The sequence below is a fragment of the Paroedura picta genome, chromosome 3 (genome assembly GCF_049243985.1).
Source record: "Paroedura picta isolate Pp20150507F chromosome 3, Ppicta_v3.0, whole genome shotgun sequence".
NCBI lineage: Eukaryota > Metazoa > Chordata > Lepidosauria > Squamata > Gekkonidae > Paroedura > Paroedura picta.
Genome location: NC_135371.1, coordinates 100,819,918 through 100,834,035, shown reverse-complemented (window position 1 = coordinate 100,834,035; position 14,118 = coordinate 100,819,918). Strand labels below are relative to the sequence as shown.

At 39.0% G+C, this 14,118-nt stretch overlaps 1 protein-coding gene across 9 annotated transcripts in view; it reads left to right on the top strand.

Moving 5' to 3' along the window:
* The window catches only part of SFXN1 (sideroflexin 1), a 63,581-nt gene that overhangs the window by 48,341 nt on the left and 1,122 nt on the right, over positions 1 to 14,118 (top strand). For 6 of the 9 annotated variants that reach the window (XM_077327006.1, XM_077327010.1, XM_077327008.1 and 3 more), the window contains 3 exons: positions 4,582 to 4,631; positions 7,285 to 7,332; positions 9,811 to 13,775. In XM_077327006.1, the coding sequence (XP_077183121.1) occupies positions 4,582 to 4,631; positions 7,285 to 7,332; positions 9,811 to 9,907 (195 nt within the window). In that variant the 3' untranslated portion in view covers positions 9,908 to 13,775. Of the gene's footprint in view, positions 1 to 4,581; positions 4,632 to 7,284; positions 7,333 to 9,244; positions 9,321 to 9,810; positions 13,776 to 14,118 lie in introns of those variants that run through there. The other 3 variants (XR_013229287.1, XM_077327013.1, XM_077327014.1) reach the window with 3 other exon arrangements.

The window sequence follows — 14,118 nt, the reverse complement described above, 5'->3', positions numbered from 1 at the left end:
GCTACAAAGAGGTTTAACTGAGACAAGAAATGAAAAAAATCCCACTAGATTTTTAAAAAACAGTTAAGCAGATAAGCCAGGAAAGTGGCTTGCTTACAGATTTTGAAAAAGAGTTAAAGAAAAGAAATATTTCATGGTTGAAACAAGGCAGTAATGATTATCACACAGAGAAGGATATACAAGACTGTTTTTTGAGATTTTCTCAGAATTATACAAATTAGAGGCTTCACAAGGATATGAACATTATGACTCTCCAATGGACTATCTTAATAATATCCCACTAAAAAAATTTTTACTATTGAACATCAAAGAATTTTAAACCAGGTTTCAGTTTAAGAACTGAATAATCCAAAAGATCATGCATAATTACAACACCCCTCTCCCACAAACGTAGGAGCAGGTCTATTTAACTATGATACATGAAGAAGGCTCAGATCCATGCTTGCCTCAGTTTTACAGACCCATCTCTGCTAAAAATGGATTATAAAATCTTTGTGAAAATAATGGCCGAGAGACTTAAAAGATGTATCAGTGAAGGGGTATCAATGAACACATGAAGATTAGACATGTTTTATGGCCAAAAGATACATGAAGCATAACATTGTTCATCTTTAATGCCATGGATTACAGACATAAAAAGAAATTATAGACAGTATGTATGTTTCTGGAAGCTGAAAAATCATTAGACAATGTTAGATGGGACTTTTTCCAGGTGATGTTACAGATTATGGACTTTATGAAATTAATCCAACAAATATACAGAAGACAAGATACCAACATTCTGGTAAATGGAATGATCGCGGAACAAAAAATAGATATGCAAAAAGGAACCAGATATGCAAGAACCAGATATGTGATGGATACTTATAGTAACCAAAATTCAAACTGCTACAGAATTACCAGGAATGCAGTTGCCAGGAGGCAAAGAATTTAAGATAAGGAGTTATGCTGATGGACACAAAAACCACACTCCCAAAATTAATGGAGAGTCTCAAAGACTGTTCACCTTTCCTTTCACATGTTAGTTGACCTGGCCAGGAAGCAGTTACCTGGAGTGTGTGTGTGTGGGGGGGGGGGGAATGACTTCTTCCCAGAATTCCTAGGTTGGTGGCTTCCTGTGGAAGGGGACAAAAAATTATATATGATGCTGATCCCAGGAAGGTGTTTTTTGGTCTTTGGCTCTTGGCCTTTAGCCTGCTGAACATCAAGGAAGAAGCTGGCTCTTAGGCAAAGAGATGAGCAGCTCCCCCACCTTGGAAATGCTAGCCTATTGTAAAGGGAAGACCCAGAGAAGGGTGTACCCTTGCAGCAACTTGTCCCCAATGGTGCTCAGGTGCTAGGACTGCGAGACTACAGAGGCAAGGTCTCACAGGTGAGAAAGGGGCAACTAGGAGTTCTCCCAGCTGAGAGCCTGTACTTTAGACAGGTGTTGGCAGTGGTTACCCAGACAGTTCCTTTTGGCACCCAGCCAGAACAGTGGGTAGGCAAGGACAGGACTGGGCCTGCAAGTCAGAAGCAGGCTGGTTCCTTCACAGAAGGGAAGGCAGCTGGGTTCAATAAACTCTCAGGATCTACACATCAAACTAAATCTACACATCAAACAGAATCAAAACAGATAGCAGAAGTGCAGCATTCTGACACTTCTGCCAATGGAAGTTCCATTCCATCAATATAACTGCAGCTTTGGAGACATCCCAGTAAGAGGGTACACTGCAAGAAAAGTTGTTGTTATATGAGATTTATAAACTACCACTCCCTGCCAAGGCTTAGGGCAGTTCACAACATGTGCTCTCTACATTACAGAAGTATATTAATTGAGCTTTTAAGCTTTCTCAGCTGCAATCCTTATTTTAGTCAAAGCCTTTGGTTCTTAAATTTCCAAAAACATAGGCTTACTGTTTCATAGTTCATAAAACGCTGTGCTAATCTCTCAGTCAAACTCTTCAAACATATTCTTGTTTTCTCTTAATTAAAAACAATCTCTCCTTTTCTTCACCTTCTGTATAAAGCAAATTTACTGCAAATGTTTCTCTTTCATTGTCAATGTTGATGATTAAAGTTTTCTTAAATCAAGATTGTATTTCATAGGTCAAGGTTTTCTTAAATATTCATTTCTATAGAACAATTCAAGGAAACTATCTGGTACCTAGAAATTGATTTGGGATTGGCATTTTAAATTGGCATTTTTCTGCTACCTTGACTCATATCTCATATTTCAGTACAAAAGCTATCACTTCATGCTTATGGCTTTGTAAGGCTCCCAATTTCAGCAGCAATTCAAAGGGATGCTTTTGACCGAAAAATCATAATTGTACTTATTGGCTGCAGTGTATAAATCCAACTACTTCAGTAAATGACATGTAAACATTATGTAAATCTTTTGGAGTGATTTTAGTAAGAACAATATCCAATACACAAAATTCAAATACCATTCAAATTCAACTAGAAATTTTATTCATTATTAGATTAGTTTTTGAAAATGTAGTTGATAATGTAACAGTAAATAGGATTCAAACTATGTGAAAGTGATATTAATTTTTTAAAGATAGCTGTCCCTATGGAAAGAATAAAAGATTGGAAATAACTTTGATGCATTTGTGCTATAAGATTTTTTCTGAAAGTTTAAAACAATAACAGGCAGTAGGTGGTGCTGCAGGTTAGCTACAGGAGCTACATTCTGATGCAGGAATACTATCCTCAAATTTTCTTTTTTATACAATTTCTGTACCTTTTATTCTTTTGCAAATTTAAAATGCAATTTACAACACAGTCTTTTTGCATTGTTCATATCATTTCAATAATTCCCTGAAAATATTTATTATCATATGGCATGTGTGTGATATAGCTAGGAGCTCCTAGGATTGCCTGGCAACCAGGAAAGAGACATTCAAAGGTGGTTTGCCATTGCCTACTTTCACATCATGACCCTACTGTTCCTTGGAGATCTCCCATCCAAATACTAGCCAGGCCTACTTAGCTTCTGAGATCTGACAAGATCGGGATTGCCTAGGCTATTTCAATTCCCTGAAACTGCCTTGCTTTGTTCCATTTCTACCATAGATACCTACATTCCTTTTCCCTGTTCCAGACTCCAGTACATATCATCTGAGGTGCCATAAATTCTAGGCAGAAGTAAATAATCTGAAGCAGTTATCTCTTGGATAACTTGTGTCAAACTGCTAGCTCCGTATGTGTTCTGGTGCTTTATAAATCCCTTTGCAATTTATTGATGGAGGTCTGAATTTCCTCACAGCTATTTGCAGTTAGTGCATTACACATTACTAAAGAGTCCTTTCTTTTGGCGTATATCAATGCTTCAAATTAATACAAAAACATTCTGAAAATTTTTGATCTTGCTTGTGCCATTAGAAAGCCTCCCTCCAAGTTATGATAGAAGGGGTCACCTATTTTTGCTTTGATTTGCATAAAATATTCTAACTAATCCATTGCTATTCTGATCGCTAGCACAGACATTGTGCAATTTTTTCATCTTGAAAATTCTGCAGGTAGTTATACAAATTAAAAATAGCCTCAGTATGAGAAATTCTTCTGCTGCTAACCTTTCAGTGTAGTTGACTGTAATAATGTATAGTTCTGTAAGTATTTGGGTGTTATATGTCACTCATGGCAAACAGGTTACTCATCTGCATTATTCACAAGCAAACACTAGACAATCTGCTTGAGCAATTACGTCTGTCAAAGTTAAAAGTTCCTGCCACAGTTCATATTTACAGAGCCAAAGTAATTCTTCAGTGATTTCATGGGATACTTCTCTTGCTAGATGTTTGTAATCTGAACATAGGGATGGATTAAACCAGCTCTTCTGATGGCAGTGAAGGAGAGATTCCCTTTGACCATAATACTTCAAAGTATAAACACAATGTAGTCTCTGGGGTAAATTAAAGAAGAGAATTGATTGAGATGGTGTGAAAATAGCTGGCTGGATCAAACCCACAGAGGCTCACAGTACAAATATTGCAAACTACTTGTTTTAATGACTGTATTGCATTTTGAAAGTGCTCAGTTGACAGTTTTAATTTTTAAAAATGGAATAGTAAAGCATTCCTATCCACTATCCATCTTACAGAAATATTACTGTAATGGCCCAGAAGAGTTCCTTTCATTCTTAACTACCGTATTTGCCGGCGTATAAGATGACTGGGCGTATAAGACGACCCCCCAACATTTCCACTCTAAATATAGAGTTTGTTACATTACAGTACTGAAGTGCACCCGTTGTATAGGACGACCCCCCCCCACTTGGAGGCATGTTTTTCAGGGGGGAAAAGTAGTCTTATACACCAGCAAATACTGTACTCTGTATGAGCAATGCAACCTTACTTATATGACTGTCTGCATTGTTAAATACTCACTTATATCCCACTATTGAGGATAGACAAATCAGTAAGCTTTGCAAATTTTTTATTAACAGAAAGTTGTTACAGTAGGAAAGTTGACAGTTGCCAAATGGTAAACCATATTTACTTTTGCCATTTAAAAGTGCTTTATCCAAAATCTCCAGTAGTGTCTATACAGTGAATTTGAAACATGTTTACCCTGTATCATTTGTTTTTGACACAGCGGTTCCCGTGGATGAGTGCACCCATTCAAGTGGGATTAGTTGGGTTTTGGTGAGTAAAAAAATTCAAAGATTAGTTTACTGTTTCCCACTTATTATTATTATTATTAGTAGTAGTAGTAGTAGTAGTAGTTATGAGCCTCTTGTGGCGCAGAGTGGTAAGGCAGCCGCCTGAAAGCTTTGCCCATGAGGTTGGGAGTTCAATCCCAGCAGCCGGCTCAAGGTCAACTCAGCCTTCCATCCTCCCGAGGTCGGTAAAATGAGTACCCAGCTTGCTGGGGGGTAAACGGTAATGACTGGGGAAGGCACTGGCAAACCACCCCGTATTGAGTCTGCCATGAAAACGCTAGAGGGCGTCACCCCAAGGGTCAGACATGACCCGGTGCTTGCACAGGGGATACCTTTACCTTTACCTTTAGTAGTAGTTAGATTTTTATTCCCCACCACTCCCGGAGATGGCTCGTGGCAGGTTAGAACAGTCCTTTAAAAAAACCCAATTAAACCCCATTAAAAATTAAAACAGGACATGAAATTACAACATGAGGAAGAAACAACACGGCGGTATAAACAACTATCCCGCCCCTTAAAACATTCCCAAAAGGGGTGGGGGTGAGAGGGAGCCATAACCCAACACTAATAGGTGACCCTAGCATACTGCTGCTTTTAGTTCCGGGGTGGAGGGGTGGACCAGGTCTTCCTCCATCTTGCAGGCCCTATGGAACACAGAAAGCTCCCGCAGGGCTCGCAGTTCTCACGCCACCAGGTGGGGGCCAGGATCAAAAAGGCCGGTCCCTGGTCAAGGCCAGCGAGCTTCTCTAGAGTCCGGGAACAACCGACAAGTCACTTCCTGCAGATGATAATGCCCTGTGAGGGGCATAGGGCAACAGATGGTCCCTCAGATATGTGGGACTAGACCAAATCCAGGCTGCCAATGGTAACCAGTACAGCTGCCTCAGCACAGGCTAGATATGGGCCTGACAAGGTGTTCCTGTGAGGACACTAGCAGCTGCATTTTGTACCAGCAGTTTCCAGATCAAAGACAAAGGCATGTCCACATAGATCCAGTTACAGAAATCTATTCTGGAGGTGACTATTGCATGGATCTCCATGGCCAGGTGATCGGGGGACAGGTAGGTTGCTAGTAGCCAAGCCTGGTGAAGATGGAATAATGCCAAGCAGGCTACCTTCTTGACCTGTGCCTTCTTAGTGAGGCATCTATGATCACTCCCAAATTCTTGGCCTGGGGCGCAGTCACAAGTTGCGCCCAGCCAAGATGTGTAAGCACACTTCCTGTCCTGCCCTCCTACTTCCCAGCCACAGGATCTAGACCATATTTACTTTTAGAATTACCTAACAGATTTAAATGTTGAATTAGTGAGACTGCCCAAACTCCTTAAGTGTAAGGCAAATAACAAAGAGCAAGTAAAGTAAGAACATCTAACCAGCAACTGGGATCAAGGCAGAAAACAACTCAGGCCTCAAGGATAAGGCAGATGTAAGTTCAGATATAGAGTTGTTTTTATGAACTTAGGGAGACGTGGGTGGGTGGGCAGGAAGAGATGTTTCAGTGTTTGTCTCTTGTGGCCCTTCCTTGCATACCCAGGGAATTTCTGATCACTACTGTGGGATGGTAGGTGAATTTCCTCCAGGCCAGGCAGGATTCTGGAGGCTAATGGTGGAGGGATCATTTGGGTATGTAATTGGGGTCACTGTGGGTTGGCAGGTAGCTGTGAGTTCCTGCATTGTGCAGCGGAGGTACCCTCCAATTCTATGATTCATCTTGGGTTTCGGATCAAACAAAGCAAACAAAGACACAAGGAGAAAAGACATGTAGGTTCAAGCATGCTAAGCTGAAAAGGTCATATTAGAAGAGAGAGACTGAAGTGAAACAAAAACCTTAAGAAGAAGAAGAGTTGGTTCTTATATGCCGCTTTTCCCTACCTGAAGGAGGTTCAAAGCGGCTTACAGCGGCTTCCCATTCCTCTCCCCACAACAGATACCCTGTGGGCTGGGTGAGGCTGAGTGAGCGCAAATATCACTGCCCGGTTAGAACAGTTTTATCAGTGCCGTGGCGAGCCCAAGGTCACCCAGCTGGTTGCATGTGGGGGAGTGTGGAATCAAACCTGGCATGCCAGATTAGAAGTCCGCACTCCTAACCACTACACCAAACTGGCTCCCTAACTCCAACCCAGTCAGAAGTGCCTCCCTAACTCCAACCCACTCAGCATTGGCAATGAGCAAAAGAATTATGGGCCTATTATGCACGGCCGCTGAAACGGCAGCATGGAGAACACGGAGGAGGAAGAAGTGAAGCAAACCGCTTACGCACGGGACGGAATGCAGTGGCGGCAAAACCCAGAGTATCCGATTATGCACGCAGCTACTCTGGAGTCGAGTCTGGTTGCGCCCTGGTCCCGGGAAGCTCCACTTTCTTCCGCATCTCGCTAACGCGGCTTTTTCGGCGGCATATGTTGACTCTGCGCCCGGTTGCCGCCTGCAGCGTGCATAATTGGTGATTTTAGCCACCACCATTCCACCCCGAGTGCATAATGGGCCATGGTGTTGCACTTATTGACTGGTACAGGGATATATGGCTGCTTACAACAAAATTCAGCTAATCCTGTTGATCCACCCCCAAAGAAACTTGCCTTATCATTTAAGAATGATTACTGCAAGTAGCTTAAGCTATTGTTTGTCTTTTCCAGTTTGGTGTTTGCAACGCCTTTATGCTGTGCACTATTTCCTCAAAAAAGGTATTGTATGCTTTTCATATTATTGTTTCTATGGCAAGAGTTACAGTTGTGCCATGTATTCAACAGATGAAAACATGTGCCCTGCTTTTTAAATCTCAATTCAGCCAGAAGTTACCTGTCTACACCTTAAAAAAATCTATGTTGTAAGCTTAAGGAAGTAGATGGCGATTAGCAACTTCTTCATACAGTGTGCCTTCCTCTGGCATCTATAATTTTTCTCCCTTCCATTACTTATATCCTTCCTGTGTAACTTTCCTGGAAGGGCAAAACAAGCAATGTATTTCTTCCCACACCATTATTGTTTCTCTCTTTGTTTGCCTTCTTTTTATGTCACCCATACTGTGCCTCTGTTACGTTACCTCCATTCCCATTTTGTTTTTCTTCAGCCTTTCCTGTGACATTTGTTCTTTTTTTCTGAATGTGAACAGAGGGACAGTCCACAATTTAAAAGTCTCCTTTCCTTAGAATATTAGAAGCAAATAGTTGGGAAATGACTTTGTGAAAGTAGAATTTCTGTGCTCCCAGCCTGTCCTTGCGTAAGTTAGAAAGCCCTGGTTATTCCCCATAATAAATTTGCTTCTCCTTTCCTTCTTGCTTATGAGTGTAGGGAGTATGTGTGTTTCTGTTTTAGGAAGTCCCCCCCCCCCCTTGCGACAATAGCATCTCCTCTCATAACAGAGGAAGTTCCTTTACTGGAGAGATGATCAGGCTGATCTCCTGATGGTCTGCTCAGTCTCTGCTTCAAGGATATTCTTCTGCTGATATCCTCCTCCTCAGAAAGGAAGACCTGCAATGTAGACCTAAAGACAATTACACCCTTGTAAGCCTCTTGATTTCAATAGACTCAGAAAGGTGTGACTCTAGTTAGGAATACACCTTGCTTCCTGGCTAATCAATCTTTGCAAAGGGAATCCCATCACATCTTCTACAAACGTATCTCTCATTCTTTTCATTTATTGGTCCATAGTTTTCTGTGATCTAGTTAAAATTTTCCTGGCTTTATGCCTTTGCTCTTCCAGACTGAGTAAGAAGCCCCTTACCACAAGGTTAGGTTGTTCTTTACCTTCCTACCCCCAAGCAAAAAGACTTTCTGCTTCCAGAATGTCCCTCTACTAAAGCACAGAGAATATTCTAAAGCACAGAGATTGATCAGGTAAGTAAGGTGAATATCACCCTCTGTCTGTTTTCCCTCAGCTGGCTGCCAAAAATACTATCCTGCTGGGTGTTCTCACTCCACTCCAGTTGATAAATAATAGATGTTGAGAGGGGGGGATTACCTGTAAAATAAAACCAAGATGCCTTAGAATTGATATTAGTGAAACAATAATGGGATGAAATATAATGGATAAGTGATTTTATGTGAGCTGCCCTGAGCACCCAGGGGAGGGGTGGCATACAAGTGGAAAAAGAAAGAAAAGAAAAAGAAAGTGGAATCTAAGCATGAAACAGAAGTGTGTTCCCTGTTGCAGCTCACTTTTCAGCAGATGATATCAGAACAACTTGCTTGGAAAGGCAGTGGATCTGATTCAAGAAGAGGCTGAGAATTCCTTATCTGTTTATGTTTGTTCAGTTGTGGCTCATGATCACCTATGCAGAGTACATGCATGTACACATCTACAACTTGCTGCAGATATTCAGGTGGTAGGGCCAATGAACTTCATCTGGAATGTGTGTACTTTAAATAAGTGAGTTGGGCTACAGCCTGCCCAAATAGATCAGAGGCTGGGAAGTGAACTCAGTTACAGAGATGTTCCAAACAAAGTATGATTCTTGTCTGTTGGCAAGAATTGACATCTCATTTCATGGAACGATCAAAAATATTAATGGAAGCTGAAGTCCTCTGCTTCTTTTGTGGTAGAACTTTGACTTGTATTGAACTCTAAAATGATGTAACTCAACCCTCTTGGCTTAGAAAACACTTAGAAAAGCTGTAATAGCAAATGCAGCTCCACACTATGTTGAGATGGATCAGCATTCATCACACCTAGGTGGGTATCCTGTAATGCAGATATATTAACAGTCCTAAATGTTGTACTTGCTGGTTTTAATTGCATGTCTCCATACATCCTAAATTCATTTTATTCATTCTTAATATATAAAACATAAATTGATAACAGTCAGTTTAAATGTCTCCCAGTAATTCATGACTCACTGTTTCAATCTCAGTTTACAAGTGAAAGTTTAACAATTCATAAAAAGTGTATGTTCCTGGCTGACATATTAACATACTACATCAGTTATCCTTAGCCAAGCAAACCACTGTTTGAAAAATGGCTTATTTTGTGGTTCACAATGTTGCACAGAAGCTAACAATTTGATAAATCCTTTTAATAATATTTATAAATCTTTTTTCATACTAATCATGTTTATTATTTAATAGATTGAACTCTTCTATAAATAATCATATAGCCTTACCACTAATTAGACTGCATAATAATAATTAAATAATATGTAATCTCTTTATTTTCTTTTGCTCAGTTCCATGTCTGTAACTCGTCTGGAGTCAGAATTAGAAGCCAAGATCCGGGAGGTCAACCCTGAATTGGACCGTGTATATTTTAACAAAGGATTATAATTTGTAGCAAACTGTCCCTCAGTGGCAATTAGGTGAACTTATTTTTGAATTCTGTGACAACTTTGAAGACAGTCCTGATGTGTTCTTTCAGTTTTATCCAATTTTGAACATTGAGATTATTTGATAACTGCTAGAGGATTTTTATAGTTATGATTTGTATTCTTTACCACTTTGCTGCATATACTTCAATTCATTCTTGGCTGCAGGTGTTCAAAAAAAATCAATTCTCATCTAGCTAAAAATTAAATACATTTAGAAAATGTCACAGGCAGAAAAAAATCACACTGTTTTGTTTTATACTATCTTCCTGTTTTAAGTTTCCCTTAAAAGCAAGTAACTGAGAAGCTCATTTTTGCTAGTGTTTTGCATCTACAGTTTACATTGTAACTCCCCTTTCATTACTTTCTCAGGGCCAGAGTATGATTTCTGCATCCATGCCTGAGTTCATGAATTGCTGTATCACACTTCTGATTTAACTGCAACACTGGTAGGGTAGAATAAAAGAAGTAACTCATGCAACATGGTGTAGTGGTGAAGAGTAGCCAACTCAAATCCGGAGAACTGGATTTGATTCCCCACTCCTCCACATTAAGCCTTCTGAGTGACCTTGGACCAGTCATAGTTCTCTCAGAACCCCCTCAACCTTACATTCTTCACAAGGTATCTCTTGAAGGGAAAGGAAAGAAAGGAGATTGTAAGCCACTTTGAGATTCTTAGGATAGAGAAAAGCAGGATATAAAAACCTACTCTTCTTCATCTACATTCCAGTATATCATTTAAACTCAGTTCTTGGTCACTATACATTCATTATTAGCATACCAGAGATCTAACAGTGTCACATTTAAATTGGGACTGGCTTAGGTAGTTCAGGGAAGCTGGAAGGATTAAGAGTGATAGGTGGCCTGGGTGTGAATGGAAAATATGAAGTAAGGAAAGAGATCTTATCAATAACATTGAGGCCAATTCCCATAATTACTTTAGTATTATTGCTTGAAAGCTGTTTGTGTAGAGGAAAACTTGTAATAATTGGTCAGCCCTCTTAGATTATATATAAGTATCTAGAAATTGAACAAGCAAGTACAAGGTGAATCCAAAGGTTCCCTTCCACTTATGGAAGAAACTTTCAAAGAGGGATTCCTCCTATGCATAGAGAATAGCACTTATAATTCTAATTAACATCCTATTCAAGCATTCAGCTAATTGGCTGGTGCCAGCTGTGATACTGAGACTTTACTATGACCCAAGTTGTGCAGCAGATGTGATAAGTGCATTTTGCCCTGTTCAGCAGTGGGTTTGCTTTCAGTCATGGTGCTTAACATCCTGCAGTGATGGGCAGGATTCTACAGGAATTTTCTAATGGCTGTCTGACTAGCCATGGCCATATTCTGCAAAAATCTAGATGGATTTATGCACTTCATTAATTAGTTACAATTGCCTTATTTATTATGTTTTTTCTGGAAATGGCATTTTATTGTTATGATTAGCCTTGTTTTATCATATCTTTCAGTCATCAAACCACATGACATTCTCAAGGCACTTTTTAATTCAGTCACATGGAAACACTAAACTGCTAAGTGGAATTGCATGACTGCCCTGTGTTTCCAAGAGAGGTATATAATCACAACCTTTAAAATTTTTTACAGCTGTTGGTTAACAGTTTTGTTCCAGAAGTCACATGGGCAAGAAGCACTTTTAATCAATTGCTTTAAGATGCCTTAGTGTGCTTTGTAATTAATACAATGATCCTATGAAGTAGGTTACTATTATTTCCCCATATTCAGATATCGACACAAGTAAAAGTTACTTGTAAAAAAAAGTCCACCAAGTCTGGGGCTGAATTTGAAATCAAGTAATAATCTTCTTTTTGCTGAACCATGCTGCCTCGCTATATCATTAGAGAACTATTCCCATCAGCGTTCTGCTGTAATTTCAGTGTTTGTTTTACCTTCATGCCATGGGAGTATGCCATTCATGTATAGTATCCCAAATGTAATGTACTGGTACATACAAATAGATCTAGCTCTGTACTCAGTGAAGTTGTCACTCAGTAGAGAACTCAGCCCTTGTACATGTTCAAAATAATATTCATAATTGGTGAGTGTCATACGACCAATATGGTATTTACTTTATAAAATAGCTAATGTCTAGATGTGCTAAGCACAGTGTAGAGGTCTATGTTTTCTGTGATTGTAGTATCAGAGTCAGATTCCATAAAACAGATTTGTTTAGGGGCAGATCTTGATATTTTAACAGAAAGAGAGAAATCAGATTGTATGTTGGAGGATGCATCCTATAAAATATTTTATTTGAAAGACATCCACTTAGCGGGATTTGTAGAACAATTGATTCACAAACTATGTTCCAAGCAGTCATGAGGTTGTTTGAAACCTCATTGAGTTCCTTGGCAATGAGACTAGTACAAACATGTTTTTTCTTGTGAGCCACCGCCAGTCTTCCCTCACTGTATATCCAGAGAAGAGTGTTAGATTTTTTAAATAATATATAATTATATTTCTTTACTGCCACTCCCAGTACAGCTCTTATATGAATATACATCCTAGAAAATACTCCAGAAAAGTGTACATTAACATGGATTTCCTTGTCTGACAAATTGATATAAAAAGAAACAACATAGAAAGTTGGAACCACTGGACAAAGCAACTTTGGGGTATTAACCTTGGGGTTATGTTAAAACGTTTCCTGCAGCGTTTGTTTCCTGCAGTGTTGTCAAACCTCATGTTAGTTTCTTAAACTGCATCTAGAGTGCCATACTATCACAACACCTTCCTTTAAACAGGAGACAGATTACTCCTGTAGATAATGTATTACTTATGCACCCATCTGCAATGCAGATGGGTGTAAGGGGTAATTTTGCAGTACGATCAAAGGATCCTGTAGACTGGATGTGCCTTGGCCCTGCAGATTTGTGCTGGTGTGCCAAACAGCCTTTTGCAACTTTATACATGTCTACTTCTATGTAAATCCCACTGAATTTAATAGGCCTTTACTCTTAGTAAAGAGGCCTAGAATTTCATTTGACAGTACCATCCTAAGCAAAGTTATACCCATCTAAGTCCAATAAAGTCAGTAGTCTTAGAAAGATATAACTGTACTTAAGGCTGCACTGTTAGTTTCCTTGGAGAATTTCAACAAAATTATGGCAATAAGTATTTCTGAATGAGAAAACTTATATAAAAATATTACAAATCTGTATGAATGAATGAATGGTAGGTAAGTCATATGTTTTACCTGCAGAGACTACAGGAAGGAATTTAATAATTTCTATCTCCTGTTTAAGGGTCTTGGTGTGTGTTGTTTTTTAGCTGCACATTTCCATTAGCTGCTTTTTTTTCTATTTGATGTAAATCAGATCCATTTTATGTGACCTCAGATTATTTTTTAAATTATATTTTGAAAAAGTTATGTATTTGCAAGAAGTATACTTGAGAAAATATAACCTAGCACAAAAAAAAATGATTAATAGATTTTACCAGAAATACAAGAAGATTCTTTGAGCCATGTATAAACCTGAGGACAAAGAAATACATTGCGAGTGGTATTTTTTAAATTTTGGTCATTTAATGATTTTCTACGGGATTGGTAATTTTCTTGGTATTATTAACTAGAACAAAATAGTGTTAATGTCAGTAAATTTATACTGATACGATAGAATTTTTTAAAAAATATTTATGATAAAATTGCAATAAGTTAGTACAATAGAATGGCTATTAATATTTCCAGTTTGGGAAAAATGATCCTTGTGACTTAAGTACATTTTAAATGTAAGTATTAGCACACTGTCTTGCCAGTGTTGATGGCATTTAATGTCAATTTAAACTGAATGAAACATTAAAATCAGTGACTGAAATGGATATCATGTCCTCTGTGTGAAGCAGACTTCAGGGGGATCCGTACATCAGCTCATAATGATATTGTTGTAACTATTTATGTCTACTCTGTCTACAGGAATTTTCTCATTAGACAGTTGGCTGGATTTTGCCAATCATGTTTGCACAAGTCAGAGCGGCAATTTTTACCAATTCCAGTGTCCCATGATAGATCTCCATTTCTCCCCTCATGTTCTCGAGGGTCTCCATCCCCAAAAAGCAGTATTTTAAGGAGCACTTTGGGCTGTGTGGAGAGGCCAAAGAATCACACTCAAGTCTCCAGATGAGAATTCATTGTCAGCTGAGATTTTTTGTGGGATCCAA